Source organism: Scardinius erythrophthalmus, assembly GCF_964197995.2.
Source record: "Scardinius erythrophthalmus genome assembly, chromosome: 9".
NCBI classification, from domain to species: Eukaryota; Metazoa; Chordata; class Actinopteri; order Cypriniformes; family Leuciscidae; genus Scardinius; species Scardinius erythrophthalmus.
The window spans coordinates 28,790,944-28,813,067 of NC_138229.1; the positions used below are offsets into that span (position 1 = coordinate 28,790,944).

The 22,124-nt window shown below is 37.0% G+C and overlaps 2 protein-coding genes across 5 annotated transcripts in view; both read right to left on the bottom strand.

Moving 5' to 3' along the window:
* Positions 1 to 9,395, bottom strand: part of sgip1b (SH3GL interacting endocytic adaptor 1b) — a 36,038-nt gene extending 26,643 nt beyond the window's left edge. Inside the window, exons 1-7 of the mRNA XM_081373636.1 lie at positions 9,277 to 9,395; positions 5,199 to 5,262; positions 2,192 to 2,216; positions 2,003 to 2,059; positions 1,820 to 1,910; positions 1,553 to 1,734; positions 1,441 to 1,452 (exon numbers count right to left, since the gene is read on the bottom strand). Of these exons, the coding sequence (XP_081229762.1) occupies positions 1,441 to 1,452; positions 1,553 to 1,734; positions 1,820 to 1,910; positions 2,003 to 2,059; positions 2,192 to 2,216; positions 5,199 to 5,262; positions 9,277 to 9,286 (441 nt within the window). The 5' untranslated portion in view covers positions 9,287 to 9,395. The remainder of the gene's footprint in view (positions 1 to 1,440; positions 1,453 to 1,552; positions 1,735 to 1,819; positions 1,911 to 2,002; positions 2,060 to 2,191; positions 2,217 to 5,198; positions 5,263 to 9,276) is intronic.
* An 8,626-nt stretch (positions 9,396 to 18,021) lies between these two features.
* Positions 18,022 to 22,124, bottom strand: part of pde4bb (phosphodiesterase 4B, cAMP-specific b) — a 67,655-nt gene continuing 63,552 nt past the window's right edge. For all 4 annotated transcript variants that reach the window (XM_081375471.1, XM_081375472.1, XM_081375473.1 and 1 more), the window contains 3 exons: positions 20,848 to 20,970; positions 20,576 to 20,758; positions 18,022 to 19,975 (listed from right to left, as the gene is read on the bottom strand). In XM_081375471.1, the coding sequence (XP_081231597.1) occupies positions 19,688 to 19,975; positions 20,576 to 20,758; positions 20,848 to 20,970 (594 nt within the window). In that variant the 3' untranslated portion in view covers positions 18,022 to 19,687. The remainder of the gene's footprint in view (positions 19,976 to 20,575; positions 20,759 to 20,847; positions 20,971 to 22,124) is intronic.

Genomic DNA, 22,124 nt, shown 5'->3' on the forward strand with positions numbered 1-22,124 from the left:
AAACAATATTTAGAAGAGGAAAACATGCGTGATGGATCTTTCCAGGTGGAAGCACACTTCTTCATAATACATGAAAGTATTAATGCATTATAAATGCATTTCTGTGACTCAAAGAGTACAAAATGTTACTAGCAACAGCATGTTTATGGGTTTATATAACTTGAATGCAATGTATTGTCAGTTGCTTTGGATAAATGCATCTGCAAAATTCATAAATATAAAATGTACATAAAGCCAGTAATTCAAATAACTTAAACCATTTCAATTAAAAACAGAATTTATGATTGAAACATATCGCTCATTGTTTACTTAAACAGTTCTAGGGATGCAGCAATATTAAAATTCTGAATGATACTGTTAAAATAAAAATAGTTGCATGTTATGGCCAATAATCAGTCAATATTAAATTTCAATACTATTTTGTCTAAAAAACTTAAAAAACAAAATAAATAAAATAAATCATTTTAAAAAGTACAAGTGTACAAGTCATCACAACAAATAATGTATGAAATAATAATAAAATGTAATATAGTGCTGTTCAAAAGTTTGGGGACAGAAAGTTTTTTATAAAGAAATAAATACTTTTATTCAGCAAGGATGCATTAAATTAATCAAAAGTGACAGTAAAGGCATTTATAATATTACAAAAGGTTTCTATTTAAAAATGTATCACTCAAAGATAACATATATATCATGGTTTCCACAAACCTATTAAATATCAAAACTGTTTTCAACACTGATAATAGTAATAAATGTTTATTCACCATCAAATAAACATATTAGAATGATTTCTGAAGGATCATGTGACACTGAAGACTGGAGTAATGATGCTGAAAATTCAGTTTAGCATCACAGGAATAAATTACATTTATGTATTACAATAGAAAACAGTTATTTTAAATTGCAATGATTTTTCATAGTATTACCATTTTTACTGTATTTTTGATCAAATAGACACAGCCTATGTGTCTTACATGAGCTATAGTCCTATGAGCATTACAGGCTCTGAAAAAAAAATCTTTCAGACCCTAAACTTTTGAACGGTAGTGTACAAGAATGTATGAAAAATGGATGTTTGTTTTGAGTTTCGCTTACAGGTGTTATTTAATTATTAGTGTTTTCATAGATTAACTTTAAGTATTAGATGAGAGCAAAAATATTGAAAAATTAAAAAAGTAGTGAATATGAGTATGCACAAACAAATACCCAATATCGACAGACACCAATAAAAACAACAACAACTAAACTGCTAAGTCTTAAAACTTAAGTCAAGTTTATTTATGCATTTCAAGCATTGTTGATTATGGTTAAATTCAATTGGATTGAACTACAATTTTTCCAGTATAACACTTTTGATGGATTCACCATTTGCCGTTCCTGAGAGCTAAGGTATACTAAACTAAGGTAAAACCAGACAGAAGTGTAAAAACACTTGCTTACCGGACTCTTTCTCTGTGTGAGGAAACAGAAGAACAGAGGAAATCATCTCAATATTTGAATGTGAATATTATTATGGGACATCAGCAGTGTAAAGTAAAACTTAAAGACGAACCAGAGGGGAAGGAGATATGGCCAGCGTCCCCACTGAGGCCTTCAGCTCATCCATAGTAGATACTGTGAAGGTTCCACTGTTTGCTGCCAATGGCTTGATCTTGATCTTAAATTTCTTCCCATGCTCCTCCTCTCCCTCTCCCTCTGATTCACTGGAGGAGCAGCCCATCTTGACTTTTGAAGCTGGTGAATCTTGTTATGGAATTCCATAGTTTTTTCTCTTTATTTTTATACAAATTAAAGGTCAGAAAAGATGGGAAATGAATACAGATCAATATGCATGTGAAGACTAAAAGGATATTTCCCCCTTGTTCTCCAGGTTTAACGCTGTACCCTTCATCATCCACATCAGGAGAGTTCTGTTATGGTACAGACAAACACAGGAGGCATTACATTCACAGGAACTATAAAGACCGTATGAAAAAATCAGCATTCAGAGAGATTTACTTACATATCGATCCCAGTCGATCTCACCGTAAAAACCATTGGGTGCACCATTGGCTTTTTTCTGGGAATAAAACATAATAGGGAATAGGATGAGACATTGTAAGAGCGATCACAATTAAATAATAATTCACAACACTACCTAAACTATGTTTGTAGACAATTTATTCACTTTCATGGATTATGTTGTACTCACAGATTTTTCTTTGTCTGGTGATCCACTGAAAGAGATGAAAGCAATTGTTTAGAGTATCAGAGTTCAGATATATGACAGAATTATAAGTATATAAGTATGATAAGTACAGGTCTATTATTAATGTACTATCCATTTTAGATTGACCTGCCAGGGAGCCGAGGTCCACTAGGGGGCCTCAAGATGGCTTAAAATTTTTTAAAATAAGACAATAACAATCAGTAAAAAAACCCAAAATTATTAAACATCTACTACTAAAAACTAAAAAACGGATTCACACTGTCTTGAAAAAATATGTGATTTCTAGCACTGGATAAGTCATGTAAATGAATAAAATCATACAACTCCACGGCTATTAAATGGTGGCCGAGAGAAAAAAAATAGAAAAAACACCAGCAAATTCAGAAAACATCTTCATCAGTTTGACAACAAAAGTGCTGCAAATACTCACAACGCAACCAAATAGAAATGCGCTGCAAATACTCACAACGCAACTAAATACAGAAACGTGCTGCAAATTGCACAGACCACAACGGAAATGTTTAAGGGGAACCCAACAAGTAATGAACCTGGCTGGGCTTTTTGTTCAATGTCTACTCGTCAGTGGTGTTGTCAATGACCTGAAAGGTGAGTTTTTTGTTTATTTTAACATCATGATCATATGTGTGTTGTGAGTATTTGCAGCACGTTTCTGTATTTGGTTGCGTTGTGAGTATTTGCAGCACGTTTCTGTATTTGGTTGCGTTGTGAGTATTTGCAGCACGTTTCTGTATTTAGTTGCGTTGTGAGTATTTGCAGCACGTTTCTGTATTTAGTTGCGTTGTGAGTATTTGCAGAGCGTTTCTGTATTTGGTTGCGTTGTGAGTATTTGCAGCACGTTTCTGTATTTAGTTGCGTTGTGAGTATTTGCAGAGCGTTTCTGTATTTAGTTGCGTTGTGAGTATTTGCAGCACGTTTCTGTATTTGGTTGCATTGTGAGTATTTGCAGCACGTTTCTGTATTTAGTTGCGTTGTGAGTATTTGCAGAGCGTTTCTGTATTTAGTTGCGTTGTGAGTATTTGCAGCACATTTCTGTATTTGGTTGCATTGTGAGTATTTGCAGCACGTTTCTGTATTTAGTTGCGTTGTGAGTATTTGCAGAGCGTTTCTGTATTTGGTTGCGTTGTGAGTATTTGCAGCACATTTCTGTATTTGGTTGCATTGTGAGTATTTGCAGAGCGTTTCTGTATTTAGTTGCGTTATGAGTATTTGCTGAGCGTTTCTGTATTTGGTTGCGTTGTGAGTATTTGCTGAGCGTTTCTGTATTTAGTTGCGTTGTGAGTATTTGCAGAGCGTTTCTGTATTTAGTTGCGTTGTGAGTATTTGCAGAGCGTTTCTGTATTTGGTTGCGTTGTGAGTATTTGCAGCACGTTTCTGTATTTGGTTGCATTGTGAGTATTTGCAGAGCGTTTCTGTATTTGGTTGCATTGTGAGTATTTGCAGAGTGTTTCTGTATTTGGTTGCGTTGTGAGTATTTGCAGCACGTTTCTGTATTTGGTTGCATTGTGAGTATTTGCAGAGCGTTTCTGTATTTAGTTGCGTTGTGTGTATTTCCAGAGTGTTTCTGTATTTGGTTGCATTGTGAGTATTTGCAGAGCGTTTCTGTATTTAGTTGCGTTATGAGTATTTGCAGAGCGTTTCTGTATTTGGTTGCATTGTGAGTATTTGCAGAGCGTTTCTGTATTTGGTTGCGTTGTGAGTATTTGCAGCACGTTTCTGTATTTGGTTGCATTGTGAGTATTTGCAGAGCGTTTCTGTATTTAGTTGCGTTATGAGTATTTGCTGAGCGTTTCTGTATTTGGTTGCGTTGTTAGTATTTGCTGAGCGTTTCTGTATTTAGTTGCGTTGTGAGTATTTGCAGAGCGTTTCTGTATTTATTTGCGTTGTGAGTATTTGCAGAGCGTTTCTGTACAGTATTTGGTTGCATTGTGAGTATTTGCAGAGCGTTTCTGTATTTGGTTGCATTGTGAGTATTTGCAGAGTGTTTCTATATTTGGTTGCGTTGTGAGTATTTGCAGCACGTTTCTGTATTTGGTTGCATTGTGAGTATTTGCAGAGCGTTTCTGTATTTAGTTGCGTTGTGAGTATTTGCAGAGCGTTTCTGTATTTGGTTGCATTGTGAGTATTTGCAGAGCGTTTCTGTATTTAGTTGCGTTATGAGTATTTGCAGAGCGTTTCTGTATTTGGTTGCGTTGTGAGTATTTGCAGAGCGTTTCTGTATTTAGTTGCGTTGTGAGTATTTGCAGAGCGTTTCTGTATTTAGTTGCGTTGCGAGTATTTGCAGAGCGTTTCTGTATTTGGTTGCGTTGTGAGTATTTGCAGTGCATTTCTGTATTTAGTTGCATTGTGAGTATTTGCAGCTCATGTGTTGTCATGAAGATGTTTTCTTAAGTTGCTGATGTTTTTTTATTTTATTTAATGTGTTTTCTTCAGTTACATCATGCTGAGCTCTCTTGGCCACCGTACTATTATTATTAAAAATATATACATTTAAAATCATTTTTTTATCCTTAATCCTTATCCAGTAAATCATGTAAAACTGGAAAAGTTATGGGGCCTTCAGAAATTGTTGTGGATAATGCAAGCCCTGGAGTCAAAAAGGCAAAAAGAACCACTGTGTTGCATGAAAACACAACAAACATTTGGTTGGTCTATTGTGCATGTTAGTAAAATGATCTTTTCATGTTTAAATTAGCAATTCTTCACCAAAATAAGCTGCAAAATGGAGCAGACTTTATGCCAATGGTAAAAGACTGGCTGTGCTACTAATAAACATTTGACAAAATTACACTGAGCCAAGTTTTAGCAATACATAATCATTATAGAAAGCAATTCACTCTAACCACAATAAACTAGGCTGTGCCAAGGTGGCCAGCTCTACACACATACACCAGTGAGTAAATCAGAATATCCTGTAGAGATCTGTGCAGAGCTGATGTCCACGGTCAAATCACTGACTGTTCTTACTCACGTGGAGTCACTGTCCTTTTCCTTCTTCCGTATCCCGAAGGCCTTTCGGGTACGCTTTTTCAGTCCTGTTAAAAATCATGTTTATAGTCAGGAACCAAATAATACACAGTTCCTAACATGTTACAAGAAAAATAACATCAGTCAGTCTTGATGAAATCTATAAACTACTGTTCAAAAGTCTGGGGTTGGTAAGATTTTTCTTTTTTTTAAAGAAGTCTTTTTTTTGCTCACCAAGGCTGCATTTATTTCTGCAGTTAGCCTAAACAATAATATGGTGAAACATTTTAATTTATACATTTTAAGAAGACTGGTTGTGCTGCCTAATATTTATAATATAACTTACTGACCTCAAACTTTTGGATGGTAATGAACCTGTGTATATAATTTAAATTTTTTGTAGATAGTCCTGCAATTTAATCTTTTGAATGTTGTGCGTTATTACGTATAGGACTCCAAGATACTTCCCAGCTAACAAAAATATATTCTAAGATGTTTGAATGTTTTGTTGTAATGAATTGCTATATTTTCACTTGATTACATTTTAAAAGCTTGATTAAAATTTTAAAGTTTATATAAATTTAAACTTTACCACCACCCCCCCAAAAATGGAAAACAGTTTAATTTTGAACAAACAGGTTTACATGTTTTCATTTTATTCTAAAGGTCTAACAAATATGTGGAAAGCATTTCCTTTCCCCCCCATTAATGGTAAATTAATATTGTGATAAATATCGGTATCTTATGATATGGAATTTTTTTTTTTTGATAATACTTATGGCCGTATGGCCCAGCCATAATTGTAGGCGTACCATAGTGATTAAGAATAAGTCAAAAACATGGTTTGGAAGATAGATTCATGATGTAGGCTACTTGCTTATTAAATGTATATTTTGTAAATGTTGAACAAAAAAAGTTACACAGTGAACCTTTAAGTTGGGGAAACGCTATTTCTTAATGTTCTCTGAATGTCCAGTTTTTTAAATGTCTTAAAAACATTTTTGTTCTAGGTTATGGGAATGTTAAGGAAGCGTTCATTTTATCATTTTACAAACATTATGGGAACGTTACTTTTGAATGTTCTCTGAACATTCTCTTTTGTGCTAAAGTTTTGAGAACATTATTAAAGACCAGATAACTTTGAACGAACATTCTATTAACATTACTGTAAGAACATTTGTTCATAACTTTGACAGAACATTCCCAGAATGTTAGCCAAGAGAATGTTTCCTGCTAGCTGGGTTTGGAGCATTTGCTAAATCCATGAGTACTAAAGTAGAAATATTCCCTGTATTCTCTTAATAAATTTGACATAAATAAATAAATAAATAATGTATGATAATTATACAAGAATTTGCTAAACGCAGTTGCAAATTTTTTTATGAAGTACATTGTCAAACTGCTGCCACTGCTTGTTATCAAACCCAACACAAAGCAACATGCAGTGCTAAGTTAAATGTAGAGCTAAATTCACTGACATCTGAAAAAACAAACACTGAATTCAGTCACCAGGGGAGTGAAATTTTTCATAAATATTTCAACATCTGCAACTAAAAAATGCAAAAACATTTTTTCCCAAGACCTCATTCTGAGTGGAGTGGACTGAATTAAATGATGAAACTTTTAATTATTATTATTATTGCATCAAGGCAAATGACCCATGCAACTCTGTACTGGGATTCACAGTGCATGTTTGACCTGGATGACCAAATCTGCAATGAGACCATGCAGTCATTTACTGGTGGAAGGGTGTCAGCAACAACAAATATGCAAGATCTAAAGATTATTTTTCAATATTTTCTCAATCTGCCAATTAACATGTATGTAGAACCAAGCATCCCCAAGGACTGGCATCATGGTCGATATTAACAGACAAAGCAACAGCATTTATAGCCTGGAGATCTTGGCACAATGGCATACGGGACCGCTTGAGGGTCTCAGTGCAAAAGCCTCTGGTTGTGTGTTCACCCATCATGCCTCTAGTCTAGAAGACCTCTAGGGAAAAGCTGACATTTCCTCCTCCGCTTGGCTAAAAGTGAGGCAATTAAGTTGAGTTATCCCAAAACAAATACAAGAAGATGAAACTGCTTGGAGCTTGTTCACTAGGTTAAACATTTGAATCCTACAATGCCATTAAATGAAGACAGGAATAGTTCACATTTACGCACCCTTATGTTGTTTAACACCTATATGACTTTCGTTCTTCTGAAGAACACAAAAGAAGAAGTTTTGAGAAAGGTACTGGTTGCTCTTTTCAAATAATAGATTGCAATGATAATCAATGCGGACTAGCTTTCAGGCTTCAAAAATGATACAAACTGATCATAATGGTGGTCCATATACAACACATACACTGCATTCAAAGTCTTCTGAACCATTCAATAGTTTGATGTGAGAAACAAATTGAAATTCATGCAAGAGATGTTAACTTGAGAACCACTGTGACCAAATCATTGTCAATAAGTTGAGAACTGGATCTGTTCAGTTTGTAAAAAAAAATATCATTAGTTATTTCTAACCAGCAAGCACCTGTCAGTGATCACCGGTGAATGGGTCGGCTCACAACTTGTTCATCTCACACCAACCGATTCAGATTCAATAATTCATTAAAAAGATCCTACTAGGAGTCAGTAAATTTTTGCTTTGTTTTTGTTTCTTATGCTCTATAAGGCTGCATTTATTTGATCAAAAATACAGTATTTTCTAAAATATTACTTAGGAATTAATCAATATATATGATAACCGATAATTCTTTACATTTGAAAGCCGATAACCGATCTAATGTCCAATAAAATTTACAAAAAGTTTCACCATTAAATCCATGTCCCAAGCACACAATTATAATGATGTTCTCATTATAATTTTATGTAGCCCATATGCCAGACTTGCATGTTACACTGTAACTGTATTTTCCTTTTTGAAGTGATTACAATTATATTTCAAAGTAATTAAAAAATGTTTCTTAAGTGTCCAAGCTGAAGGAAATAATGCATTATTTATCTGCTTTATTATATCAGCCAAATTTTATTATCGGGCCGATAACGATAACATTAAAATTGAACTTATTTATGGTGGCCGATATATCGAGCATCCCTAATATTATAACAATTTAAAAGAACTGTTTTCTATTTGAATATATTTTTAAATATAATTTATTTCTGTGATGGCAAAGCATCATTACTCCATCATTCAGAAATCATTCTGGTGATAATGTGATGCTCAAGAAACATTTCTTATTATTATCATTGTAGAAACCAGTTGCTTAATATTTTTCGTGGAAACTGTGATATTTTTTGAGAATTCTTTGATGAGTAGAAAGTTCAGAAGAACAGCATTTCAAATAGAACAATATAAGAGTCTTTACTGTCACTTTTGATCAATTTAATGCATCCTTGATTAATAAAAGTATAATTTCTTTAAAAAAAATTCTGCCCCCAAATGTTTGAACGGTAGTGTATATTGCACTTTTATGGTGCTTTTGTGTATTTTCTTTAGTTTGAAAGCTTCAGTCCCCATTCATTGAAATGGCATGGAAAAGAATGACCAGTCCATTCTTCAAAATTCCCTTTTGTGTTTCCCAGAAGAAACTAAATCGTACAGGTTTGGAACAACAAAAAAAGTGAATAAATTGGGATTTTTTTTGGATGAACTATCCCTTTAAATTAGAGGAAATAAATCATGACCTATAAGATCATGAGGGTGGGACTGTAGACCACAGATCATCACAGACACACAAACATCCTGATGGCACATTTACATGGGAGTTACATATTTCCTGTGCACTGGACCACATGTGTAAACCGCCTTTAAAATATAACCTAGCCTAAATTTAACTGTGCTATCATGATGTTTGTGTTTGTCACGGTGCACACACACACACACACACACACACACACACACACACACTGGCCATACAACGTGAGAGACATAATCCTTCACCTCCTTCAAGGAGACAGACACCAAAACAAGCATGTGCTGCATTTGGATGTCATAACCAGTACAGTCGGCTAGAGAATATTAACACGCTAATAAATAATATCAACAGACAGCGGTGAATTTAAGGGCCCAATGTGGATTTTTACCTTGCATCATGGTTGCAGCACTTCATTCCCCGGTTTCACGCAAGCAAACAAACTGACACGAGATACAGTAGTGATCCGGTGACCGGTCGTTAAAGGAAAGGCTCATACTGCCCAGCCCCGCACGTCTTCGTCTCGCGGGTTTCCCGGTAACCGGTGTGTTAGGCCCCGGGCACCGCCGCATCAGCAGCATCCGCACACGCCATCACCACAGAGGGGATGCTGAGGACAGACAGCCGATGCACGGAGAACGAGAGTGTGGGAGGGTCGCGTAATTACCAAACCTACTATGGAAGAGGCTTTCCTACTCATGAATATTAATAAGGTCACGACGACGTAGTTCGGCAGCCTTCCTGGAGCGTCTAGTCACGTAAGAAATTGATATTCATGAGCCAATCCTTTCAACGTAGTAGGATTCGTTGGTTCGCAGCGTTCTACGCCAAGTCTGTCAGCGAATCAGTTGGGCCTGCGTCACGTTGCGTAATTAATATTCATGACCTGAGCCAAGCAATAGTAGATTCACAGGAGGGATAAAAAGAGGGCAAACGGACTGTCTGATCCTTGGTCTGATCCTGAGAACGATATTCATATGATAGAGCGCCTCCTGCTGGTGGACAAAAAGTCTGATTCCCCTAGTGAAAATACTTAATCCTTTTTCTGATTTAATAGATTTTGATACATTAAAATGATTAATTATAAAGAGGACATTGACCGTCTCCTCTTAACAGACTCGCAGCCGTGAGGAATATGGTTCACCTTATTCTCAGTACCCCTCGCCCCATTACAAAAGCTAGTTTTGTTTTTAAAGTTTCAAAAAGCATAATCTTTGTATTTTACTGAATCAAAATAGTCTTCAGTCCTTTGTTTTTTCTGACACATTTCAGCATGGCACATTGCCACGCATACAATATTTATTTATACAATATTGTATAAAGCCACAAGGGGTCAGCAGCCAAAACTGATTTTCAGATGGTAAAAAGAGACGGTAAAAGGCCACTGAAATCTTTAAATCTTGTCAACAACTGCCGGAAACTCTCATCTGAGAATACAAACTGAAAACAGGTAGGTCATGACTCATTTAACAGTAATTTACACCAACAACTCAGGTTAGTTTACAGGTCTCTGACCGAATAGACATAGACAGAATATTCATTGCAGATTTTAGAGAAAAATAAAACAATACATGTTATTTACAGTCATCCATGCAATATACACCCAGCCTTTTCTTTTTAATTAAGATTATCTGGCATTTAATTCTACATAAAAAAAAAAAAAAACTATAAACCATGCACAATGAAATTAATAAATATGAGTAGGCTATTAACATTGCTGGGCAGATTACTTACAAATTTGTAGTCCATCACTGAATACAAATTACATGATAAACATTGTAGTTAGTAATCTATTACATTCCACATTTTAGATAATATAATCTGACTACTTTTAGATTACTTTTGACCTAAGGTTACTACATTGTTTTGAATAGTATAATCTTGTAAAATACTGATAAAATGACAAAGATAATTTTTTTTTTTCAACAACATTAAACATTGCATTATGTCAGGGTTTCCCTAACTAGGGCTTGAGAAGGAACTGCAGGGGGTTGTAGTCGCCTGACTAGTGGCCAGTCTGTGTGTGTTGTTCCATAACACTTTTGGGAAAGGATAATTTAAAAGATATAAAGAAGAATAATTTGGGAGAATCAATGAATTACTGTCATTTTGTGAATGTTAAGTAATCATGTAATCAATAAAAAAGTCACTGTATTCTGACAATGGGTATTTTAAAAAGTAATATAATCTAATTACAAGTATTTAATTTGTGTCTAATTATGTAATCCAGATAACATCAGTTACTCCTCAGCACTAAATATTAATATGCAGTATAATACTGAAAAAAGGTGAATTAAATGAAGGAATGCATTGAACCCACAATAGATATTTGTAAAAAAGAAAAAAAAGACAAAGAAAAAAGTTTTTATTAAATTGGGTCCTATTATGCTTTTTCACTTTTTCAACTTTAATCTGTAATGTTGCTGTTTGATCTTAAAACAAAGCTGCAAGGTTACAAAGCTCAAAGTCTACTCCAAAGGGAGATATTTTTATTTAACAGAATCCACTTTTCAAGAACTCCAACAAACTACGTTTTGACTACAACACACTTTTCCGGATCTTATGAAGTCATAATGTTCCTCATTTAAATAATCTCCGCCCATGGAATACGCAAAAAAAAAAAAAAATGGTCGTAGAGAAGAGTGTTGTCGATGTTTCTTCCACCCCGGAAAAGTTTGTCCTAAGGCTGACAAATTTAGAGAGGTTAAAATCAATTTTAAACACTGTTCCTGAAGATTTTAACCTTTTTGTGCGCTGCACATTTTACAGAAAAAAGCAGACAGGTAGAGTACAACGCACAAAAGCTTCTCCTGAAAGACGTGGCCATTCCCATTTTGTCGGGATAATCTGTTGTTTATGGATCACAACCTGTAAGTACGTCTTATCATTTGAAGTTGTGTTTTATACGAACAGTTCAAATTATACGTTTTATGTAGTTGCTATGATGGCTATGATGTAAACAGAGGGCAAAGCTTTGCCTCTGCTAGCCTGCTAACAAAACAGTATTGATGTAGTAAATACTGTAGCTTTGGTAAGCTCTTGCTTGATTTTGTGAGCGATTACTGATTGTATTACCATAGTTTTCCGACAAATATGATTAAGTGGTGGATAACATCATATCTAAGAAAAGCGCTGCCAATCACAATACACTGGGCCAGCAAACCAATCACAGCACACTGGGCCAGCTAACCAATCACAGCACACTGGGCCAGCTAACCAATCACAGCACACTGGGCCAGCTAACCAATCACAACACACTGGGCCAGCAAACCAATCACAGCACACTGGGCCAGCTAACCAATCACAGCACACTGGGCCAGCTAACCAATCACAGCACACTGGGCCAGCTAACCAATCACAACACACTGGGCCAGCAAACCAATCACAACACACTGGGCCAGCTAACCAATCACAACACACTGGGCCAGCTAACCAGTCACAACACACTGGGCCAGCAAACCAATCACAGCACACTGGGCCAGCTAACCAATCACAGCACACTGGACCAGCTAACCAATCACAACACACTGGGCCAGCAAACCAATCACAGCACACTGGGCCAGCTAACCAATCACAGCACACTAGGCCAGCTAACCAGTCACAACACACTGGGCCAGCAAACCAATCACAGCACACTGGGCCAGCAAACCAATCACAACACACTGGGCCAGCAAACCAATCACAGCACACTGGGCCAGCTAACCAATCACAACACACTGGGCCAGCAAACCAATCACAGCACACTGGGCCAGCAAACCAATCACAACACACTGGGCCAGCTAACCAATCACAACACACTGGGCCAGCAAACCAATCACAGCACACTGGGCCAGCTAACCAATCACAACACACTGGGCCAGCAAACCAATCACAGCACACTGGGCCAGCAAACCAATCACAACACACTGGGCCAGCAAACCAATCACAACACACTGGGCCAGCTAACCAATCACAACACACTGGGCCAGCAAACCAATCACAGCACACTGGGCCAGCTAACCAATCACAGCACACTGGGCCAGCTAACCAATCACAGCACACTGGGCCAGCTAACCAATCACAGCACACTGGGCCAGCTAACCAATCACAACACACTGGGCCAGCTGACCAATCACAACACACTGGGCCAGCTAACAAATCACAGCACACTGGGCCAGCAAACCAATCACAACACACTGGGCCAGCTAACCAATCACAACACACTGGGCCAGCTAACCAATCACAACACACTGGGCCAGCAAACCAATCACAGCACACTGGGCCAGCTAACCAATCACAGCACACTGGGCCAGCTAACCAATCACAGCACACTGGGCCAGCTAACCAATCACAGCACACTGGGCCAGCTAACCAATCACAACACACTGGGCCAGCTGACCAATCACAACACACTGGGCCAGCTAACAAATCACAGCACACTGGGCCAGCTAACCAATCACAACACACTGGGCCAGCTAACCAATCACAACACACTGGGCAATGAGATCACAGCTAACCAATCACAACACACTGGGCCAGCTAACCAATCACAACACACTGGGCCAGCTAACCAATCACAACACACTGTGCCAGCTAACCAATCACAGCACACTGGGCAATGAGATCACAGCTAACCAATCACAGCACATTTTGTATTTCGGATGGAGGGGCTTGATCGAAAACAACACGTTCAACCAGACTGGGGAGAGAGGAGCTGTAATAATGTAAAAAATGCGAAAAATAATGCATTTTTTGAACAGTCAAGCATGAAAACATATTGTAGTACACCCCAAAACAAAATCAAGACTTAGTAAAAGAGCATAATAGGACCCCTTTAATAGATACAATTGTCAGTGATAGAACATAAGAAACTTTTATTATGGATGTTTGTTCAGCAGTGTAGCACAGTCTGAGTACATAAGACATAATTTATTCTTTGTTTGAGTTGTTTGACGTTCTGCTTGTGGTGCTGGGTGTGGGCGAAGATTAGATGTGATCAACAGATTGCCTTCCAAAGAGACAGATTTACTAGAACGATTTTCTAAACTTACTCTGTATGTCAGGCACAACTACTTGCATACATATGCACATATGCATGTACTGTAAACATTCAGGTTTGTCACTGTCAGTCCTCCTGTCTTGTCTTCTTCTCTGTCAACAAACTCATTGTTGTATTCCCCTTGAGTGAATTCTGTGATCAGATATTCAACATGGCCCTCATCTTGAGTGCACGATAAACGATCCTGCTACCAGGAAATTTGCCCTTTTCCATGAAGGGAAAGTAATCAGACTGGTTTTTGCCATGAAGAAGCTTGATCACTTCCTCCTCTGGAGCTCCGGGCCCTAAGAAAAGCCCCCAGTGGCCCACATGTATTGAGTTTCCACATGCTGCTCACTGGAACAACAAGCACTTTGACGTCAAACACTGCAAAGTTTTTGTGGCACTCCAAAAAAAATTCCCAAGCTTTCATAGCTACTGACATGGCAGCGATGGAAAAAGTTAACCCAAGTGTCACGGGATTTTTTTGTAAAAAAGGGACTGTACCCTAAATAGCACGTCCCAAGCATCTTCCCCATGTACTCTGATAACTCCTAGACCCCCGTTCTTTTGTCTAGTTTTTGTTCATTCAAGCAAGTACTACTATTAACACTGTGTCAGAAAATATATTTCAGTAAACTGCTATATTTACCAAACTGGATTTTTAGAGTGGCGCTTACCTGTGCAAAGCTTTTCTGTCACACTTTAAAAAAGAAATTCAGGACTTGAATTGAAAAAAGACTTTTTACCACAACTTAAATAAATGCATGGTTGCAAGTTAAAAATACAAATGAAAGATTGAATTAAACCTTTTAAGTTGCAAACATTAGTTCTGGTGACAATAATAATAATAAAAAAAAAATGGAGTAACTTTGTTTTTGTCTAGTAACTAAAATGGTCTTGATAACTCTGAAAATTGGACAGTGGATGTTCCCAGGATGCTTTACGTAAGGAGCATTAAGGCCCGTTCACACCAAGGACGATAACTATAACGATACGGTAAAGATTTAAATTGTTCTAAATATAAAGGAATAGCAGAGTCCACACCACAACTATAACGATAACGGCACAGTGAAATAATATTTTTTGAATCACTTTCAAAACTATTTTGTCCAGCTAATGAATGATAAACATGAGAGCCAATCAGAATACATCCTGCTTAAGAGCTTGAGCATTTAAAGCGACAGGCGACGAAACTGCAGCATCTTTTTTTTTTTTACGGCCCATAAAATTTGTACATCGGCGGCCCATTCGATTTGTTTTGGGTTTGTGCCGGTGTAATGCATTGGTCAAAAAAAGTCTGTTAGTTTTTTTTTTTTCTGACAGACCAGCCCATGAAACTCGCAGATCAGCGGCCCATTGGCTCTTTTCTTGATTGACACTGGGCTGGCCCAATCACAACTTTAAACGAGTGAGCGAGCGTGCAGCAGTGTCATTGTGTATCTGTCAAAATAGTCAGCGAGATGGAGAAGAAACGCAAGGAATGTGCAGAGAAATAGCGTGAAACAATAGAACCAGGCCCTTAAAGCAGACACTGTGTAAACTGTGTCAAAATATATGTTTTCTGACCTTCATCAGCTCCTGTGATGATGAGGATAGTGAGGAGGATCAGGAGAGAGATGAGAAAGTGTAGAGCCTGCGGTAAAGCAGAACTACTTTCAAAACACTTAGGCCATGTCATGAGTGTAGGAACCCATAACCCAGTTACAGATTATTTCCACATCTGCATAGTTGACGATTACCGCAATTCACTAGAAATTTAATGAGAGGCGTTTGTAAACCATGTTTTCCGCCAAAATAAAAGCTTGATGCAGTTTGCGTCAAAATAAAAGATCATGTGCTTATCTCTTTCAAGTATAGAAATTGGTACAACACTAATTATGAAAGTTTCCTTTATTTTTTAGTGCATTTGTTTTACAAAATATGGCTATTACTGTCATTGGATTAATATTATAATTATTATGTAGTAGGTGTAATGTAAATAGACACTGTAACTAAAAGAGGTTTGAATTTTTTTTTTTTTGTTTAATTTGCACACTGAATATGGGTTGGAGCTTTGAAATTTTGAACTCTGAAAGTGCACCAGATTGATGAATTTAACATTAAAATGCACAAAATTTTCTCACGGGGGGGGGAGAAGGAACGAGGTCCCACCACCATAGTTTTAACAAAAATCCTGTAAGAATTGTAAGTATTGCCATGCCAATGCAGCTTATAGCTTGTTTCAGAATTCATCACTGTGTAGTATAGTTCAGCTGTATTAATAAATGTCAAATTTTTACTTATTTCATCTGTTAACTCTCACTCGTTCCTATACTCACTCATTACATGGCATTAGTGGTTTTAATGAATAGGTATGCATATAATTAAGGGCGTGCAAAGATAGGTGGTGTTTATGATCATATAGTGGGCCGGTCTGGGCCAAAATGCCCGGGCCGATTTTTTGTCCCAGTCCAGCCCTGGTGTGGACGCTAATATAGTTATCGGTTATCTTTATAGTTATCGCTTTATGTTGCTTAAAAGTTTCGGTTATGTTGAAGTTTTTGTGGATAGATAAGATTAATTGGTTCCAGAACCACCTCTCAATTTTGTTGAAATTAGTTGGAACATGTAGGCCAATGTTTTTTAAATAATTAACTTACGCCACAAATTCAGTGTAGTTTGTTGGTTGAATATGTCAATAGAAGTTGTTATAACTCAAACAGATTGATGCAAACTGTTGCATTTGTTGTTGTTGAGCCAAAGCATTTGTTTTTAGAGTGAATAGCCCTAAACGTGAGGGGTTTGTTTCAATCGAATCAAATTTCTAGGGTGGCATCCCATGATATCCAAAGATGCTTTGTAACAACTTTAAATTCAGTCAGTCAAAGCACAGCGTTCGCTACACAAAGGTCAGCATGCTGAAGCTGATCATCGACATTACTGGTAACCTTTAGCATAAATGTAACTCTATGAAACCAGTCTTGCTGAGCAGGATGCACTTCATTTGTTTCTAGTTGGCAGCTGCTGACTGTCACGTCTGCATGATCTCTACTCAGATATGTGGTGAATGAGTACGTTGTTTCATTCTGTTTTTAGTGTTTGTTTTATCAGCGTGTTCAGGGGAAATAGCTAACGGCTAATTATTCCACCCGTTTTCATGTACGTGTTTAATAAATGCAATAACGTGAAATGAAATGAAGCATTCAATATTTTTTTATAATAATCTTGGATTTCTGTTGGTTTAAAAGGCATACTTTTGATGCATTTGTTGTAAGGACTTTTTACATCACTGCTAGTCTTCAATTAACACATACATTAACAAAAATGAACAAAAAAGTCTGATAACTCAACCACAAATCTCACAGCCAAACTAGGTGGATACTAAAGCAAAATTGTCTCATGTATAATTGCATACTGTTTTTATATAACAAATTTGGTCCCACTTTATATTCCGTTTAAATTAATGATTTGAATGCACTTATTGTTTACATTGTACTTAAATTTAGTAAAAAAAATTACACTGTTGACCCTTCCCTTAAACCTTAACCCACCCTTAAACCTACCCATATACCACCAAACCTGACCCTTAACTTACCCGTATCCCACCTCCATACAGTAGCAGCAAAAGTGTTTCACAATACAACATGAACACAATACAATGTTGTTACGTGGATGCTTTGTTGTGGTTTTGTTCCTGTACCCATTGCCTTTGTTCCCTGTTCCTGCTATTCATTTGTTGTCATTAGTTGATCAGAGTCCCCCCATTATTTGGTGTATTTTAACCCTCCTCAGGTTGCAGTTCAGTGTATTACCTTCTTTATTTTTGGTTTGTAAATAAAATGGCTGGAATTATATCCATCTCCTTCCTTCATCACCATCCTCTGACAATTGTACCTAACTTTAATGTAAGTTAATAGTAATTAGACACCTAATATAAAGTGTGAACACTATTTCTTTCTTGTAGCTATATGGTTTATATTATGTGCAGGAATGTTACAGTGACAAATTTTCCCGTTTGGTTCAGTACAATTCTAGGCCGTCTGCCGCTATAGATAGACATGGAGCGTGCAAAAGAAATTACATCACTTGCAGACCAAAACATTTTCAATTCTTTTTTTGTTTAATCTCTCTTTTTTTGACAAATAAGAAATGTGCAACACAACTTTAACAGAGGATTAATACTAAAAACGATAATATAATAACAATAAATATAATAATAATGGAGATAACTGGGATTCCACCAGTGAAATCACAGTTGTTCCACAGTGTGCTTGTTCATCATCCGCTTCACAATGACTAAGAGTAGAAAAGACAAGGTTTAGCTTCATACTGTAACCGTAATTTCAATTTGGGCAAATTACGTCAGTTGAACTGTGGCAAAATGTAGTCATGCTTTCGTGAATCAAATAAAAAGAAGAAGAAAAAATGCACATTAACAAAAAAAAAGTAAGCAGAAGCAAATAGTATACATCTTGTTAGGAAAAAAAAACATACTTTTTGATTTAAAGGCTAATCTCAGTCAGAATGACGTGCGTTCACCACACCCGTTCCTGACCAGTAACATCAGTTTGACATCAGTGATTGTGTAATTGAGGTTTATTGTTGACTTTGTTCCGTGAATATTAACAGCTTAGATTCTAAGAAATGAGTTGACATTATAAGAGTTGACATTTTTTATGTTAAATCTGAAGTCTCTTTTGTTTCTGACATTAAAGTATGATCTTAGTGACATTTACAGACACAAAGAGGTCATTTTTAAATATTTAGTACATAAAAAACAGTTTTAAATGTTGTTATTAAGGGATGTTTGTTTCCCATATTAAAGTGGTTTAAAAGGAATGATCTGGGTTCAATACTAGTGCAGCTCGATCAACAGCATCTGTGGGATGATGTCAGTTACCAAAGAAAAAATAATTTTGACCATAAATTCAATTCAGACTATCCAACAGTTTTTAAAAAAAGCAAAAATCAATAAGTAGTTCCTTATTGTACTTATAATGGCTCTTACAATGGAAATACAATACAAGTAAAAGAAATTATATATAAATATTCAGTGGTAATCAACATAATTGCCACTAATACAATCAAAAGAGCTTAATTTATATCCAGCCCAGGACATTCCTTAAAGAGTAACCACTAAAATGCTGGACTCTTTGGATCCTTTTTTTTTAAAACTTAATACGACATAAAACACCACATTAGCTGTACCAGAGGAATCGCTTTATAAGAACGCCTTTTAGAGAAACTGTGTTACAAAGTACAAAGGTTTTGTATTAAATAAAGATAAAGTATGCTGGCACAAGAAATAGATTATTCTGTTTTCTAAAATTTAGGAAGACTGCATTCCCAATACAGGACTGGGAATTATGCTTTTACTTTCAGCATGACGACATTCCTCACTTTTGAAGTACAAAAAAGTAGTCTTTTCTTTCTTTTTTTATTACAAAAAAGTCCATTTAATGTTGTAGTACAAACCCCTCTTATATGAGGGTCAGCATTTCTCCTTCACAGAATCCCACTCCAACATTCAGATCAGACTGTAGTGTCCGATTAAGAAAATCCAGCTTATGGCACTTTCGGGGTACGCCCGTCCGTCCATGTGCCAATGTCCGACTTGACTGGATTCTTGCAAATTCTGTGAAAACTATATTGTGTAGGATGTTCGCTCGCTCCCCATTATAGGCTCTGTAACAACAGCAGAGTCCCAAGACACAGTGGTCCTCAGTGGGATTCTCAGATAGCAGGAGAATAACCTTCCTCCACTTTACTCTGTCATCAAATACGGCCAACACGAAGTGAGGTGCTACGTCTCGGCAGATGAAGGTGAATGCGTCACAGTCTCTACACTGTCTGTCTCTAAGAGGTTCTCTGTATCCTGCTTGGCTCCTTCCTCGTCCTCCAACTCAAACTGAAACTTATCTCCACCGTCAGTTCCCGTTTCGAAAAAGGGAGGGGAGGGACTCTGTGGTATCATGCTGTGGTACCAGTTCCTGTTCTCTTCTAAAGTGTCCAAGATATCCTGCGCATCTGGATGCACCAGGTCCGCCCAAGTCTCCCATAGCGGGTGTACGATGTAGTCAATGAAACCAACCTAAAAGGAAAACAAAGAAATGATAAGTCCCTTCTAGAAATAGCCAGACTTGACCAAAATAAATGCACTTAATTGTATTGAATGTCCAGTATTTAAAATCTTCAAAGTATATTTAAAACAAAAACAAATCTGCAGATAATATAATAATGAAATAAAAGGCCATTAAGTGTACACTTAAGTACACTTTTAAAAGTCCACTTTGTAACAATGTCAAATTAAGTTTTACTTTAAAATGCTTTTTAAATAGTTTAATAATCTGTTGTCATGCTGTAAAGTACACTTATTTCGATGTGTTAACTAACATACATTAACAACATAACATTTAACAACATAAAGCACATGCAAAGTGCTTGACTATAAAACTATGAAACCTACTTTTATTTATTAAGCCTACTTAAGTGTTTCAAAAAGCACTTTTAAGTTCACTAATTGAACTTAATATAAATTGAATTGTAAATAACATTCAGTTAAATGTCAGAAAAACATTCTCTTCAGTTCACACTTAAGTATATTCTTTCCATAATAAGTGCTCTTTTTAAAAGTATGCTAAAGTGTAGTTCTTTTTCCACAAGGAATGACTTGGAGGCGATGGATGCCCACCTGAGACTTCTCCACTGAAGCGGTGTGTTTGTCACACATTGGGCTGATCTCCATGCCTCGCTCTCTCTCTCGGTCACCCTGGTGGAAAAACTCTTCCATAATGCGGTCCGTCCATTGCCGGTACAGATCCAATGGCTTGGTGGGATTGCTGAGATCGGCACAGTGAACCATATTTCTTAAGACCTGTGGACATAGTGAGACATGACGTTGAATGATGAGGAAGCAGTGAAGAACTGAATGTTGTTGTTGAGGACACATAAGCCAAGACTCACCTGTATCCTGTCCGTATAGTTGTCGAGCAACAACACTCCTGAACTCGTCACCTTCTTGGTCTCGACCATTGTCTTCAAGTCAGCCAGTAAGCTCATGTGCTTGGACATGTCTGTCGCTAGTACCTATTGAGAGAGATGGAGACTTAGTTTGTTCGACGCATTTTTGCAGGCCCAGTCATTTCAATAGGAATCTGTGCGAGTGAGAGTTTTGTGTAAGGGTGAAAAACTTCAATTAAAAGTTTTACTTTAAAGTACATTTTAAACTATTAAAATAAGTTAAGTAATTTTCAACTTTTTTAAAGGGGGGGTGAAATGCTATTTCATGCATACTGAGTTTTTTACACTGGTAAAGAGTTGGATTCCCATGCTAAACATGGACAAAGTTTCAAAAATTAAGTTGTACGTTTGAAGGAGTATTTTTGTTCCAAAAATACTCCTTCCGGTTTGTCACAAGTTTCGGAAAGTTTTTTTCGAGTATGGCTCTGTCTTACGTAAGATAGAGCGGAATTTCCTTATACGGGTCCTAAGGGCACTTCTCCGGTAAGATCGCGGGCGCGCGCGCAACCGTAGACCAGAGCAAGAGAGCGAAAGCAGTTTGCCATCAAAGCGCCCTGCCCGGCTTTTGAGAAGTCAATGTCACCAAAGAAGTGTGTTTTTGGTTGCCAGGGCAAGACAACCCTGCACAGATTCCCAAAGAACCCGGCGTTAAGGGACCCGTGGATGGAGTTTGTTTTCCTGAGCATAAACGGAGTTGTGTAAGACTGTTGTTCCCTGCATTTCGACGATGATTGTTTTATAAACAAAGCCCAGATCGACGGATTTGCAGATCGTCTAATGCTTAAGGATCGAGCAGTCACAATGATAAAGGTTCGCGGTCGTGCGTTGGAACGGTGAGTAAAACTGTTGAACAAATGTCTCTGTGTGTTGTTAGCTCGGCGCGTTAGCACAGCTAAGCTTCGCCCAAACGGCCCGCCCCCAGCCGCTCGTTTTTTTCCGGAAAGACTCGGTACAGCCTATCTTTCAATTAAAAATATAATAAAACAAAAGACTTTTTGGAGATATGAAGGATGCAAGGTACTCAAGATTAACAGGAGATTGAGTGAAAATGAGCATTTCACCCCCCCTTTAAGTTTCAACTCATTTTTAAGTCAGTTTAATGTAATTGAAGTTGAAATGACTTAAACATCCAAGTTGATTGAACTTAAAAATTTAAGACAGCAACTTTTTTTTACTGTATGTGTTTGGTGGGTAACACTTTACAACAAGATCCTATTAGT